We start from the raw sequence: 17,293 nt of genomic DNA on the forward strand, positions 1-17,293 counted from the left end.
CTTAGCTTTTGCTTGTCTGTAAAGTTTTTAATTTCTCTTTCGAATCTGAATTGAGATCCTTGCTTGGTAATCTTGGGTGTAGGTTTTTCCCTTTCATCACTTTATGTCATCACAAATATGTCCTGCCACTCCCTTCTGGCTTGCAGAGTTTCTACTGAAAGATCAGCTGTTAACCTTATGGGTATTCCCTTGTATGTAATTTGTTGCTTTTCCGTTGCTGATTTTAATATTTTTTGTTTTTAATTTTTGGTAGTTTGATTAATATGTGTCTTGGCATGTTTCTCCTTGGATTTATCCTGTCTTGGACTGTCTGCACTTCCTGGACTTGATGGTCTATTTCCTTTCCCATATTAGGGACGTGTTCAACTATAATCTCTTCAAATATTTTCTCAGTCCCTTTCTTTTTCTCTTCTTCTTCTGGGACCCCTATAATTCGAATGTTAGTGTGTTTAATGTTGTCCCAGAGGTCTCTGGGACTGTCCTCAATTCTTTTCATTCTTTTTTCTTTATTTTGTTCTGTGATAGTTATTTCCAGTATTTTATCTTCCAGGTCACTTTTCCGTTCTTCTGCCTCAGTTATTCTGCTATTGCTTCCTTCTACAGAATTTTAAAATTCGATTTATTGTGTTGTCCATCATTGTTTGTTTACTCTTTAGTTCTTCTAGGTCCTTGTCAAACATTTCTTGTATTTCCTCCAGTCTATTTCCAAGATTTTGGATCATCTTTACTATCATTACTCTGAATTCTTTTTCAGGTAGTCTGCCTATTTCCTCTTCATTTGTTTGGTCTGGTGGGTTTTTACCTTGCTCCTTCATCTGCTGCATATTTCTCTGCCTTCTCATTTTGCTTAACTTACTGTGTTTGGGGTCTCCTTTTCACAGGCTGCAGGTTCGTAGTTCCCGTTGTTTTTGGTGTCTGCCCCCAGCGGCTAAGGGTTGGTTCAGTGGGTTGTCTAGGGTTACTGGTGGAGGGGACTGGTGCCTGTGTTCTGGTGGATGAGGCAGGATCTTGTCTTTCTGGTGAGCAGGACCGCATCTGGTGGTGTGTTTTGGGGTGTCTGTGAACTTTTTATGATTTAGGCAGCCTCTCCACTGATGGGTGGGGTTGTATTCCTGTCTTGCTAGTTGTTTGGCATAGGGTGTTAAGCACTGCAGCTTGCTGTTCATGGAGTGGAGCTGGGTCTTAGCATTGAGATGGAGATCTTGGGAGAACTTCGCTGTTTGATACTACGTGAAGCCGGGAGGTCTCTGGTGGACCAATATCCTGATCTTGGCTCTCCCACCTCAGAGGCACAGGCCTGACACCCGGCCGGAGCACCAAGATCCTGTCAGCCACACGGCTGCATGTGTTGGAGGGCCTCCTGCAGAGGTGGGGGGGGGGTTGTGGTTCACTGCAGGTACAAGGACACTGGCAGAAGTTCTGGGAAGTAATCCTTGGCATGAGCCCTCCCAGACTCCACCATTAGCCCCACCAAAGAGCCAGGCTGCTTCCCTTTGTTAATGTGGTGCTATCACATTTGTTGATTTGCAAATGTTGAACCATCCTTGCATCCCTGGAATAAATCCAACTTCACCATGGTGTATGATCCTTTTTATATATTTTTGGATTTGGTTAGCTAATATTTTGTTGAGGATTTTTGCATGTATATTCATCAGAGATTGGCCTGTAATTTTCTTCACTTGGAGTGTCTTTCTCTGGTTTGGTATCTAGATAATGGTGGCTTTGTAGAAGAATTTGGGAGTGTCCTGTCCTCTTCAACTTTCTGGAATAGTTTGAAAAGGATAGGTATTAGATCTTCTTTATATGTGTGCTAGAATTCCCTGGGAAGCTGCCTGGCTCTGGACTTTTTTTCCTGGCAGTTTTTTAAATTATAAATTCAATTTTACTACCAGTGATCCATGTGTTCAAACTGTCTCTTTCTTCTTGATTTGGTCTTAGGTTGTATGTTTCTAGAAATTAGTCCATTTCTTCTAGGTTGTCCAATTTGTTGGCATATAACTATGTGTAGTATTCTCTTATGATTTTTTGCATCTCTGTGGTATCAGTTATTATTTCTTCTATTTCACTTATTTTATTTGGATCCTCTCTCTTTTCTTCTTGGTGAGCCTGGCCAGAGGTTTGTTGATTTTGTTTATCCTTTCAAAAAACCAGCTCTTGGTTTTATTGATTTTTTTCAATTGTTTCCTTAATCTCTATTTTATTTTCTCTCTGATCTTTATTATTTCCCTCTTTCTGCAAGTTTAGGTTTCATTTGTTATTTTTCTTTTAAGTGGTAGGTTAGGTTGTTTATTTGGAACTTTTCCTGTTTTTGAGGAAGGCCTCTATTGCTATGAACTTCCCTCTTAGGACTGTTTTTTGCTGCATCCCATAGATTTTTGTATAGTTGTGTTATCATTGTCTCAAGGTATTTTAAAGTTTCCTCTTTGATTTCATCATTGACCCATCGGGTTTTTTATTAGTATGTTGTTTAGTCTCCATGTAGTTGTTTTTTTCTTGTTTCTCCTTCTGTGTTTGATTTCTAGTTTCATGCTGTTTTGGTCAAAACAGATTACTGAAATGATTTCTACCCTCTTAAATTTGTTGAGGCTTGTTTTGTGTCCTAGTATGTGATCTATCCTAGAGAATATTCCATGTGCACTTGAAAAGAATGTGTATTCTACTGTTTATGGATGTAATGTCTTGAAAAATATCAATTAAGTCTAAGTGTTCCATTGTTTCATTTAGGATCTCTGTTGCCTAACTGATTTTCTGTCTGGAAGCTCTGTCCACTGATGTCAGTGGGGGTGTTAACGTCTCCTACTATTAATACTACTTTTGTATTCCTGTCAACTTCTCCCTGTATGTTTGTATTTATATTTTTAGCCTCTCCTATATTGGGTGCATGTATGTTAATAAATGTAATATTCTCTTTTTGTATCTATCCATTTATCACTATGTAGTGTCCTTTATCTTTATGGCCTTTGTTTTAGTTATTTTTTTGCGTTACGTGGGCCTCTCACTGTTGTGGCCTCTCCCGTTGCGGGGCACAGGCTCCGGACGCGCAGGCTCAGCGGCCATGGCTCATGGGCCCAGACGCTCCGTGGCATGTGGGATCTTCCTGGACGGGGGAACGAACCTGCGTCCCGTGCATCAGCAGGTGGACTCTCAACCACTGCGCCACCAGGGAAGCCCTGGCCTTTGTTTTAAAGTCCATTTTGTCTGATATGAGTATTGCTACCCCACTCTCTTGTCATTTCCATTTGCATGAAATATCTTTTTCCATCCCTGAAACATATCTAAATCATTTTGCTGTACACCAGAAATTAACACAATATTGAAAATCAAAAATACTTCAATTAAAAAAAAAAGTAATGTGTTTACTTTTCAAATATTTGGAGATTTTCTAGCCCTCTGTGCAGCTCTCTGCTTTCTAGAACTCTGCAGTGCAAATTATGGCTGCTTTCACCTCTCTAAATTCTAACTTCTATATCCTCAGTTTAGGAAGAACCCTGGGTTTTTTATGGGTCCCCTGACGTCCATGCTATTTCTATGCAGTAAACTTGGGCAATCACATGGTTTACCGTATGTTTCCCTTTGTTGTCTGTCTCCCATTGTCTGAGAAGCATTGCTTCATGTATTTTGTCCAGTGTTTGAGTTGTTTAAGGTGGGAAGGTAAATCCCCTCTCTTTTACTTCTTCATTGGCAGCAGTGGGAGTCAGGATTCATTTTTATCCACCCATGAGACATTTTTACTACGTATGTAATTTGGAATGACAATTATTTTCTTTCAGTCCATTACAGATACCATTTCAGTGTTTCACTACTACTGCTGAAACACCGTCAGTCTTTAACATTCCTTTGAAAGTAATATGCCTTTTTTATCTTCAACTTCTTTTAAGATGTTTTTTTGTCTTTGATTTTACACAGTTTTACTTTGAAGACACCAAGCGTGCTTTTCTCTTACTTTATCCTGCTTGAAATTCACTATGCATCTGCAATCTGTGGACTGGTGTCTTCCAACAGTTTGGAAAAATTCTCAGCCTTTATCTCTATGAATAACTTTACCCCTTTCTTTTTTTCCTAGGACTCCAATCAAACATACATTAGACGTTCCCACTGAATCTCTTTCCTTCTCCTGTATACTTTCCATCTTTTTCTCTCTGTGTGCTTGTTATGGATAATTTCTTCCAGTTTGTTAATTCTCTTCCCTGCCACATACAGTGTGCTGCCAAGTATGTCCACTTGGTTTTTAAATTTTGGTTATTGCATTTTTCATGTAAATGAATTCTATTTGGTTCTTCAAATCTACATCACTTTTTAGCTTTAAACACAGTAAATATAGTTGCTTTATAACACATCTCTTATAATTCCAAATCTGAAGTCTGTGCATATCCTGTTCCTGATATTTCCCACTTACATTGTCTTGATTTCTTGTGTACTATTATATTTTTAACTCTGTGTTTATCATTGCTCTTAAAATGTTATTTATGGTGCTTTTCAAGACACGAAAGAAATGTGCCTTCCTTCAGAGAGGCACTGGAATGGCTTCTTCTGCATTCACGGGGCACTACCAATTGGGAACCACCTTAAATTATGTTTGAGTCTAAATTCCCCGACCCACCCAGGTTGTGTTCCTCAAGATACAAAACCAGTTGATGGCTGGTTTGTGGCTACAACCTCCAGGGGATTTTTGGTCCTCTTCTCTTCTGACAGTCCCTGAGTTTGGGGTTCTCATTGATTGTGAGGATGTAGCCTTCTGGAGCGTTACCTTGACACAGGGTTTCCTACACGATTCTCCAGTGTGGTGGATGCTTGGCCTTACCTTTTGCACCTTTGCTCCATGAGCCCATTCTACCCAAGTGAGAGACACTGGACATATTCTCCAGTCAAAAGTGCTTATTTATTCTCCAATATTCCAGTCATCTCTGGGTTGACGCTTTCTCCAAAGTGATGGCCTTGCAATTCATCTTTTTACCTCTTCTGTTTTCAGGTATATATTAAACACACACATACATAAGAAATCTTGAAAGATCCATCAATGAAGTGATAAAGGGTAGAGTACGTGCTAATTTATGGATAAAAAGCCAACTTTATTTAACATTTATGAGTTGTTTTCAATAGCGAGGTAAATTAGAATAGTGTGCTGCTCCCAGAAACAGAACATCTCTGCAGAATTCTTAATGCATTAATTCTAAATGTACCTTTTCCTATTAAATCTATTCTTTTTCACTCTCTAGAGGAGATAAATTTTAAAAGAATGTGGAAGTAATAGCACAGGGTAAGGCCAGGAACTGGTCTGACCCTGGCCATCTACACAAGTGAATGCACTCATGTGACAACTCAGTGTCCTCACCTAAGAAATGTAGGTAACACTAAATTATCCTGATAGCCCTCGCTCGCTCTAACATTCTATGAATCTATAGATACTTCCATGTTCCTCCTCCAACACCTACAATAGACCTTACTGCACAATAAAAACCCTCTTTACCACTGGCAGACAACCTTTCCATAATAACACCCCAGAGCCACTCACTACCAATTGACTGAAGATGGCACATATCCTATTTGTCACTCCTATTCTTGTATAGATGACATCTTTTGAAATATGGCTAAACAACTCTTTCTACTGTGTTATACTCCTACTTGCATTTCTAGGTTAAGAATTTAAAAATACTCACTCCCACAAATCATTATCATCATTTAAGACTGTAGAGAATTAAAGTACAGAATTCAAATATTCTTCTATTGAAAAAAAAATTAAAATGTTCAGGTAAAATAATCCAAAGTATTCTCAGCTCTCTGTAAAAGCATTCTATTAATAACAGTGCTATTAAATAAAAGACAACCAATAGTGTACTTCAGGTAGAGAATAAAAATTTAATAGCAATATCATAAAATAAACAAACATATAAAAATCAAGTATTTAGCTTTGGATGTTAGAAATAATATACATAATTAATTCAGCATACTACTGATAGTGCTGCAACATACGATTTTTCTGTTCAAATTACAGATAATGCCAATAAGGCTTCTTTGTTCTCAGAGTTTCCAAAATTCTGCTTTTATTACTAAAAGCATCTGGACTTGACATCTCTAATGATGTAATACCTGGCATACTGCAGTTGAAGCTGTGTGACCACTGTCTTATTGACCTACCAAAATTTTCTCCTCATGGTATTGAAAGAGGTAAACATTTCCCCCCTTTGGAATACTAGTTACCAAAACTGTCACACTGTCAAAATAAAAATGATTCATTTCTCCTTTTGAATCTCAATTAAAAAACACATGCATGAGAGGAAGCTGAAAACCAAAAGGGCAACTTTATGTTATATGCTAGATAAATGTTAAAATTCACAGACTAATTTTTAGATATAGTCTTCCTTGTTCTGGTCCTCAAAAAGAAACAAAAGTAATTAACTACCTTTTTCAATATCAGGAAATATATTTTTGCTATTCTTTTGTAATCAAATTTTTCAATGACTTCTAAGACTGTTTTTATAGCCTGTTTCCATTCAGCTAGTTCAGGAGACACTCTGGTTGAAAAAGGGCTGAGAATATAAACTTTAAAGCTAAAAGTTCCATCTTCGAAATGTTAAGATTTAAATAGAGCCCTTGACAAGGTTATTTAATCTAGAATTGCTGGCCATGAAAACAAGTAGACAGAAAAAAGGGTCATGCTTAAATGCATAATTGAAAAAGCAAAGGCAGGTCTTTCACAACAGAAGTTACTCTTTCAACTTAAAGACATTTGCTGAAAGTAAAAATTACCTTGCTGCATGGTACACCTTCTTCAAAGCCATTGAGTCCAGTCTGGATCACTGTGTCTTACACTTTGGTTGGAACATTTAATAAAGTATATATTCTGTAGGAGATAACTATAGAACTCAATAAACAAAATAAAATAGATAAAAAACTAGAATCTTAATTGAAAAATGGCATGTTCCTCCATCATTTTCATGTAATCAGCATGCTCATTTTAAATCTAATATTTCATTTATAAAAAATCGCTATATTTCCCACTGAAGCTTGTTATTCTGATGAGCCAAAATTTAAATGCTTTCATTCCGTTGAGGATTAAACGTTCTGAGCATTATTCATCATTATCTGTACAAAAAGAAAAAAATTTAATTCATTCATTGCAAATCAAGCTCTATGTATTTACTTAGTAAAAAACTCATTCTCTGTCACACTAAAGGAGAAGAGCCTTACTGCAGTTTTAAATGTAGTTTTTATTACAATATCACAAACTCAATGTAAAATATTCAGACAGTACAATAAAGAATTAAGTGGGAAGCAAAAATCACCTAACAGCCAAAGACAACCAAAGCTAATAGTTTTATATAAATCTTCCCAGATTGCTTACTTATGCATACACAAATATGTTTTAAAAAATTACAACAAGATGCAGTTCTGAGACTCGAGTTTTTCCCTTTGAAACACATAATGGATGGAAAGATGGACAAATAAGTGATAAAGCAAGATTATAAAATGTTAATGGAAGAATCTAGATGGTGGGCATATGGGTGGTAACAACATTTTCATATGATAAAAATTTTACAATAAAATGTTAAAAATGAATAAATCATAGATATATTCCATGTCAGTTTCAATGGCTGTGTAGTATTTTCTTTACAGATATGGTATATTTAAATTAACCATTTGTGTTTATAGACATTCTAGTTATCTCCAATTTTCATTAGTCTAAAAAAACACTGTGGAATGAATTAAACAGACTGCTTAATTTAACCTTACATAACAGTCACTATCTTCATACTCCAGAAAGCTCTTCCGTTAAAATCGAAGTGTCATCTCTAATCACTGCACTGCTTGAAACCCCTCACGAGCTCCCCACAGGCTTAGGACAGAACCTGTGCTCCTTATGTGGACTGCAATGCCCTTCAGGATCTGGTCTTTTAAGTACTTCTAGCCTTGTCTACTTCCATTGCCCATCTTCCCCAGCTATCCCCATAATAAATGCTCTAGTAACACTGAAGAGCTTACAGTTCCTGTAGTACAACAGCTGGCACCCCTCTATGTACAAGGAGACATATACCTTGGGGGATAAATCCCCACTTATCTTTCAAAATCCAGCTCTGACGTCCTCTCCCCTGGGAAGAATTATCCTGACACTTTATTTCTTCCAATATAGCTGGACCATCACTTTATACAACATGTTTTATTGTTTTCAGTGTTACACTTATTGCTGTGTACTATAATTTACTTATTTTTTTTACAATAACAAACTGTTTCAAACAGAAAAGTACAGAGAATAAACTAATGAACACACAGGTACCTAATATCTAGAATTAGTAAAAGTTAACTTTTGGCCACACTGGTTTGGATAACTGATTCAAGAAAAACACATTAAAGAGAGACAGCATCCTTTTCCCATCTTATTGCCTTCTCCTCCTGCTGAGGGGTGTTATCAGTATCCTGAAATTGATGTGTGCCCTTCCTTCCCATGGCTTTTTATTTTTATTACATATATGCACATTTAAATAAAATTGCTGTTAAACATTATATAAATGGTATCATGTACTACTTATTCAACTCATCATATTGGTGGGGCTTATCCAAGTGATAGATGAAAATTTCATTCCTTCACTATAACTGGTGTACAGAATCTCATCACATAAATAGCACAATATTCTATCTAAAATAAATGTAGAAGGAAGGTCTTTGTTTCCTTCTTAGCCGTTTACAAGTATGGACTGCTAAGATCAATGTTCTACACGAGGACCTGCTGGCCTTTGCCATTCTATGACTGTCTACACTTGGCTCCTCCTCTCCTTAAAGAATAAATTTTTTAGGAATAATATAAAGCAGTTCACACATTGTACTATCTCTATTTGATCTGTGACTCTAGACTAGCTAGTACCTAGCTAAAGACTAAGTGGCATTAATTTTACCAATTGCTACAGCTGTAAGCATTTAGCAAATCTGCAATGTGACAATATGAGGGAGTTGTATACAGTGGGTTCTTACCACATCTGCACAGTGACAGGGGAGTTGTATACTGTAGGTGCTTACCAAACCTGCACTGTGACAGTATGAGAGTGTTGTATACTATAGGCGGTTACCAAACCTGCACTGTGACAGTATGGGGGTGTTGTATACTATAGGCGGTTACCAAACCTGCACTGTGACAGTATGGGGGTGTTGTATACTGTAGGCGCTTTCCAAACCTGTACTGTCACAGTCAGGGGAGCTGTATACTGTAGGTGCTTACCACACCTGCACTATGACAGGGGAGTTGTATACTGTGGGTACTTACCAAACCTGCACTGTAACAGCTGGGGGAGGTGAATAGTTCAGGCTGTCTTTTGAGGACTCACATAATTTCTCATTAAATAAAACAGAAATGTGTTGTAGAAAATCTTTTTAACTTCTAACTTAATGCCCCTGATACCACTACTGGGTGTACTACATATCATTATTCATCCCCTCCCTCATTACGCCCCACCAACACAGAAAATAAAAGTGTCTAAGCACCATATGCAGATGACATGGTTTTACTGTTATCTCCTAAGATGTGGCCTAAAAGACGACAGTCTGGGGAAAGACAGCTAGATATGCAGTATAAGAATTTCGAATAAGAAGGACTCTAAAGGGAGAGATCAAGATGGCAGAGTAAGAGGATGTGGAGCTCACCATCACCCGCACCAGGAACACATTAAAAATACATCTACATGTGGAACAGTTCTCACTGAAAACAAACTGGAAACTAGCTGGATTGCTGTACAACCAAGGCTGTAAGAAAGGTTCTCAGAGAATCTGGTATGATGGGAAGAAGAGAGATCAGGTCGTGACCTGTGCCCCTGGGAGGTGACTCAGAGGAAAAGGGAGACTGCAGCGATGGACACTTGCCTTGGGGAGTGAGCGGGTCGAGCCACAGACTGGGCGTCCCAGTCCTGGGGTCCTAGACAGAGGACACAAGCCCTGTTGGCTGGCTGGAAGATGCTGTGACAAATACAAGGGCTGGAGAAGTCTGGAGTCCAGTTGTGAGGAGCTCGAGTGTTGGCCCCAGAGGCAGTGCAGAGAGAGGTGTGCTCTAACGGCTGAGGTTCTTCCCGGGACCACCTCATCACACAACCCCAGCCCAAGCAGAGCCAATTCTCCAGCCCCATTCACTCCAAGCCACAGTGTAGCACTGGAACTGGGGTAGCCAGGACTGGGGAAGAGACTGAACCTTGGGACACAGAGGTGACCCAGGCCTGAGGCAGAGCTGGGTGGGGCAGCAGGTGCCACTGTTGGCACTTACTCAAGTGGTACCAAATGATATCACTTATATGTGGAATCTAAAATATGACACACATGAACTTATCCATGAAACAGAAGCAGACTCACAGACATAGAGTACAGCCATGTGGTTGCCAAGGTGGGGTGGTGAGGAGGGATGGATTAGGAATTTGGGGTTAGCAGATGCAAACTATTATATATAGAATGGATAAACAACAAGGTCCTACTGTACAGCACAGGGAACTATATTCAATATCCAGGGAAAAACCATAATGGAAAAGAATATAAAAAAATAATGTGTGTGTGTATATATATATATATATATATATAACTGAATCACTTTGCTGTACAGCAGAAATTAAAACAACAATGTAAATCAACTACAGTCAATAAAAAATTTAAAAATAGGAAAAAAAAAGAAAGAAAAGGCAGAGGAACTGCTCTCAATTCAAAGAGTAAGAGAAAACTCTGGATAAATAATGAAATAGAAATAAATAATTTTCCAGATAAAAAATTCAAAACATTAGTAAAGAAAATGTTAACTGAATTAGGGAAAAGAATTGATCTAAACACTGAACATTTTAATGAAGAACTAGAAAATATAGAAAAGGGCCAATCAGAAATGAATAATACAACAGCTGAAATAAAAACACACTATAAAGAAATGAATCACTAAGTGATACAGAAGACTGCACAAGTGATCTGGAAGATATAACTGAACAATGGAAACCACCCAATCAGAACAAGAGAAAGAAAAATTGCTTTCATTTAAAAAAGTTTGTTTAAGAGATATTTGAGATAGCATTAGGTGTTCCAACATTCACATTATAGGAGTCCCAGAAGGAGAAGAGAGAGAGAAGGGGATCAAAAATGTATGTGAGGAAATTATGGCTGAAAAATTCCCAAACCTGTAGAAGAATATAGATATCCAGGTACAGGAAGCACAGAGTGTTCCAAACGAGATGAACCCAAATGGACCCACACAAAGACCTATCATAATTAAAATGGCAAAAGTTAAAGATAAAGAGAGGATTCTAAAGGCAGCAAGAGAAAAACAAAGAGTTATATAAAAGGGAACCCCATAAGGCTATCAGCTGATTTCTCTGCAGAAACTTTGCAGGCCAGAAGGGAGTGGCAATATATATTCAAAGTGCTGAAAGGGAAAAACTTGCAACCCAGGACACTCCACTCAGAAAGATTATCATTTAGAACAGAAGGAGAGAGAAAGAATTTCTCCAACAAGCAAAAATTAAACAAATACAGCAATACTAAACTGACTCTAAAAAGAATGGTGAACTGTGTCCTCTAAATGGAAAAGAAGTAAAAACCTATAAGAAAGGGAATATACGACTAGGAAAGGCAAGTATATAGTAAGGATTGAAGATCAACCACTTAAGCCAGTACATAGGTTGAAAGACAAAAAAAAATGTTAAAAGCAACTATAATTACAACGAACAGTTAAGGGATAAGCAAGAATATGTAACATATGACATAAAAAACACAAAATGTGGGAGATGGAGTAAAAAATGTAGCTCTTTTGGAATACCTTTGTACCTAAATGACTAGCAGTTTAAAACACGTAGATATAATTATGAGTCAACATGCCAACATATATGAATCCCATGGTAACCACAAATCAAACCCTACAATAGATACACAAAAATCAAAAAGAAAAAAACACAGCATACCACTAAAGAAAATCATCAAACCATAAGAGAAGAAATTAACAGAGAAGAACTACAACAGCCAGAAAACAGAGAATTACAACAGCCAGAAAAAAGAAAACAGTAAGTACATACCTATCAATTAAGTACTTTAAATATCAATGGATTAAATGCTCTCATCAAAAGACATAGGGTAGCTGATTAGATTTAAAAAAAAAACCCAAAACCAAGGCCCTTCAGTATGTTGCCTACAAGAGAGACACTTCAGGGCTAAAAGCAAACACAGATTGAAAGTGAGGGGATGGAAAAAGATATTTCATGCAAATGGAAAAGACAAGAAAGTGCGGGTAGCAATACATAATATCAGACAAAAATAGACTTTAAAACAAAGGCCATAAAGAAAGATAAAGAAAGATATTATAACAATAAATGGATCAATACAAGAAGAGAATATTACATTACTTAACATACACGCACCCAATATAGGAGCACCTAAATATATAAAGCAAAAACTAACAGACATAAAGGGAGAAACTGACAACACTACAATAATAGTAGGGGACTTTAACACCCCACTTACATCAATGGACAGATCATCCAGACAGAAAATCAATAGGCAACAGTGGTCTTAAATAGCTCAATAGACTAGTTGGTCTTAACAGATCTCTATAGGACTTTACATCCAAAAACGGCAGAGTACATATTCTTTTCAAGTGCCCATGGAACATTCTCCAGGATAGATCACATGCTAGGCCACAAAACAAGTCTCAACAAATTTAGGATAGAAATTATATCAAGCCATATATCAATTACAGAAAGAAAACAGGGAAAAGAACAAACACATGGAGACCAAACAACATGCTACTAAAAACCCAATGGGTCGATGAAGAAATCAAAGAGGAAATCAGAAAACACCTCAAGACAAATGAAAATAAAAACACAACATTCCAAAACCTTATGGATGCAGCAAAAGCAGTTCTAAGAGGAAAGTTCATAGGCATACAGGCCTTCCTCAAGAAATAGGAAAAACTTCAAAAACACAACCTAACCTACCACCTAAAGGAATTAGAAAAAGAAGTACAAACAAAGCCCAAAGTCAGCAAAAGGTAGGAAAAAATATAAAGAAAATAAATAAAATAGAGACCAAAAAAAAAAAAGACAGAAAAGATTAATGAAACTAAGAGTTGATTTTTGATAATTTTTTATTTTTTTGCGGTACGCGGGCCTCTCACTGTTGTGGCCTCTCCTGCCGTGGAGCACAGGCTCCAGATGTGCAGACCCAGTGGCCATGGCTCCCAGGCCCAGCAGCTCCACGGCATGTGGGATCCTCCCGGACCGGGGCACGAACCCGTGTCCCCTGCATTGGCAGGCGGACTCTCAACCACTGTGCCACCAGGGAAGCCCTTGATAACTCTTTTTGATAAAGAAAGTTAATAAACCTTTAGCGAGGCTCAAAAAGAAAAAAAAAAGAGGACCCAAATAAACAAAATGAAAGTGAAGAAATAACAACCAATGCCACAGAGGTAACAAAAAAATCATACTACTACGAACAGATATGCCAACAAATTGAACAGAAGAAATGGACAAATTTCTAGCAACACACAACCTGTCAAGACTGAATCAAGAAGAAACAATCTGAACAGATCAATCACTAGTAGTGAAACTGAATTTGTAATAAAGAAAACCTCCCAGCCAACAAAAGTCCCGGACCAGAGGGCTTCACAGGGAAATTCTACTAAACATATAAAGAAATAATAGCTATCCTTCACAAACTATTCCAAAAAATTAAAGAGGATGGGATGCTCCCAAATTTATTCTACGAGGCCACCATTACCCTGATACCAATACCAGACAAAGGCACTACAAGAAAAGAAGGTTACAGGGCAATCTCTTTGATGAATATAGATGCAAAACTCCTCAACAAGGCTTCCCTGGTGGCGCAGTGGTTGAGAGTCCACCTGCCGATGCAGGGGACAAGGGTTTGTGCCCTGGTCTGGGAAGACCCCACATGCCGCAGAGTGGATGGGCCCATGAGCCATGGCCGCTGAGTCTGCGCATCTGGAGCCTGTGCTCCGCAACGGGAGAGGCCACAACAGTGAGAGGCCCGTGAACCGCAAAAAAAAAAAACAAAAAAAAAAACTCCTCAACAAAATATTAGCAAACCAAATCCAAAAATATATAAAAAGGATCATACACCACGATCATGTTGGATTTATTCTCAGGATGCAAGGATGGTTCAACATTTGCAAATCTACGAATGTGACAGCACCACATTAACAAAGGGAAGCATAAAAAAAATCACATGATCATCTCAATAGGTGCAGAAAGCATTTAAGAAAATTCAACATCCATTCATGATAAAAATTTCCATCAAGGTATGTATAAAGGGAACTCATCTCAACATGATAAGGGCCATTTATCACAAACCCACAGCTAATATCACACTCAACAGTGAAAAGCTGAAAGCTTTTCCTCTATATTCAGGAACTAGACAAGGATGCCCACTCTTGCCACTTCTATTTACATAGTGTTAGAAGCCCTAGCCACAGCAATCAGACAAGAAAAAGACATAAAAGGCATCCAAATTGGAAGGGAAGAAGTAAAACTATCACTTCTTGCAGATGACATGATACTTTATATAAGAAAACACTAGTCTCCCCACCAAAACTATTAGAACTAATAAATGAATTCAGCAAAGTTGCAGGATACAAGATTAACATATAGAAATCTGTTGCTTTTCTAAACATTAATAATAAATCATCAGAAAGAGAAAAAAAATCCTGTTTAAAATCACATCAAAAAGAATAAAATACACAGGAATAAACTTAACCAAGGAGGTGAACAACCTATACACTGAAAACTGTAAAACAGTTATGAAGGAAACTGAAGATAATACAAAGAAATAGAAAGATATCCTGTGCTCTTGGATTGGAAGAATTAATATTGTTAAATGGCATACTAGCCAAAGCAGTCTACAGATTTAATGCAATCTCTATCAAAATACCCATGACATTTTCCCTAGAACTAGAACAAATAATCCAAAAATTCATATGGAACCACAAAAGACCCTGAATTGCCAAAGCAATCGTGAGGAAAAAAAAAACAAAGCTGGAGGCTATCTCCCTCCCAGACTTCAGACTACAGTAAGTCCCCTACATATAAATCTTCAAGTTGCAAACTTTCAAAGATGCAAACATGCGTTCTCATGTCCAATCATATAAGTTAGTTCACATGTCTGGTGTACATTGTCACATGTATGCGTCCTCTATAAGTGGTTGTGCTTTTGTGTACGCTACTGTACAGTACTGTATAGAGTACAGTAATACAGTATATTTCAAGCCCAGAAAGCACACGTAAACGCAGCGGTGTGTAGCTGGTATGGCTAAGAAGTGCCAAGCGATAACAATGGAAAGAAAAGTGAAAATAATTGAGAGAGTGGAGCTACAAGAGGAAGAAGTAACTGAAGAACCGAAGAGATTCACGATGCAGGAAATGGTAAGGGGATTCTCTTTGTTTGAGGAAGCACTGTTAGTCTCTGAGGCTCAGGACCCAAACATAGAATGGTACATGAAGGTTGCAGCAGCCATTCAGAATGCAATCCAGTGATACCATGTCATCTATGATGAGACAAAAAGAGCTACTACACAGACATCATTGGATCGTTTTTTCAAGAGGGTAGATAGAACTGAATCCAGCAAGGAAGCAGAACCTGCGCCATCAACGTCAGGCATGAGTGAAACTGCAGCTTGCTCTCTGTCTTCTATTGCTGATGATCTTTCAGCTCTGCCATCTCCCACTGCCTCTCCCTCCTCCAGTTAGTAGCTCTTCTTGCCTATTCACTCGATGCCAGCCCCTGGATGCCAGCTGTTGTACTGGACTACTGTACTTTTCAAGGTACTATAAGATTAAAAATATTTTATTTTTTGTGATTCTTTGTTTTTTACATATTATTTTTGTGAAAAGTATTATAAAACTATTGTGGTACAGTACTATATAGCCGACTGTGTTATTTGGGTACCTAGGCTAACTTTGTTGGACTTATGAACAAACTGGACTTCCGAATGTGCTCTCAGAACAGAACTCATTCATATGTAGGGGACTTACTGTCTACTACGAAGTTACAGTAATCAAAACAGTGTGGTGTTGGCACAAAAACAGACATATAGATCAATGGAACAGAATAGAGAGTCCAAAAACAAACCCACACACCTATGGTCAATTAATCTATGACAAAGGAGGTAAGAACATATAATGGAGAAAGACATTCTCTTCAAGGAGTAGTGCTGGGAAAACTGGACAGATGCATGTAAAAGAATGAGATTAGAGCATTTCCTCACACCATATACAAAAATAAACTCAAAATGGATTAAAAACCTCAATGTTAAACCTGAAACCATAAGACTCATAGAAGAGAACATAGAGCACTCCTGACATAAATCATAGCAATATTTTTTTGGATCCATCTCCTAAGGCAAAAGAAATAAAAGCAAAAATAAACAAATGGACCTAATTAAACTTAAAAGCTTTTTGCACAGCAAAGGAAACCACCAGCAAAACAAAAACACAACCTTTGGAATGGGAGAAAATATTGCAAATGATATGACTAACAAGGGATTAATATCCAAAGTATATAAACAGCTCATACAACTCAATATAAAACAAACCCAAAACCAAAAATCAACCTAACCAAAAATGGGCAGTAGAGGGAGTTCCCTGGTAGTCCAGTGGTAAAGAATTTGCCTTCCAATGCAGGGGGCGTGGGTTTGATACCTGGTCAGTGAACTAAGATCCCACATGCCATGGGGCAACTAAGCCCACGCACCACACCTACTGAGCTCGTGTGCCCCAGTGAGAGAGCCCACGTGCCGCAAACTACAGAGCCTGTGCACTCTGGAGTCTGCGTGCCACAACAAAGAGCCTGCGCTGCAATGGAAGATCCCACACACCTCAACGAAGACTCCCGTGTGCCACAACTAAGACACAACACAGCCATAAATTAAAAAACAAACAAATAAATAAATGGGCAGGGGCTTCCCTGGTGGCGCAGTGGTTGAGAGTCCACCTGCCAATGCAGGGGACACGGGTTCATGCCCCGGTCTGGGAGGATCCCACATGCCATGAAGCGGCTGGGCCCGTGAGCCATGGCCACTGAGCCTGTGCGTCCAGAACCTCTGCTCCGCAACAGGAGAGGCCACAGCAGTGAGAGGCCAGCGTACCGCAAAATAAATAAATAAATAAATGGGCAGAAGTCCTGACTAGACATTTTCCAAAGACATACAGATGCCTAACACACATGAAAAGATGTCCAATGTCACTAATTACTAGAGAAATGCAAATCAAAACGAGATATCATCTCATCACCTGCCATCACCAAAAAGCCTACAAATAACAAATGTTGGAGAGAATGTGAA

General features: G+C 38.2%; 1 protein-coding gene across 7 annotated transcripts in view; it reads right to left on the reverse strand.

Moving 5' to 3' along the window:
* Positions 1 to 5,431: 5,431 nt before the first annotated feature.
* NEK1 (NIMA related kinase 1) overlaps positions 5,432 to 17,293 on the reverse strand; it is a 213,806-nt gene continuing 201,944 nt past the window's right edge. For all 7 annotated transcript variants that reach the window (XM_089912681.1, XM_089912680.1, XM_022594861.3 and 4 more), the window contains one exon: positions 5,432 to 7,083. In XM_089912681.1, coding sequence (XP_089768807.1) covers positions 7,070 to 7,083 — 14 coding nt within the window. In that variant the 3' untranslated portion in view covers positions 5,432 to 7,069. The remainder of the gene's footprint in view (positions 7,084 to 17,293) is intronic.

The sequence above is a fragment of the Delphinapterus leucas genome, chromosome 6 (genome assembly GCF_059928025.1).
Source record: "Delphinapterus leucas isolate spDelLeu-1000000601 "Yukka" chromosome 6, BTC_Dleu_Yukka2, whole genome shotgun sequence".
In the NCBI taxonomy this organism is placed as follows: Eukaryota; Metazoa; Chordata; class Mammalia; order Artiodactyla; family Monodontidae; genus Delphinapterus; species Delphinapterus leucas.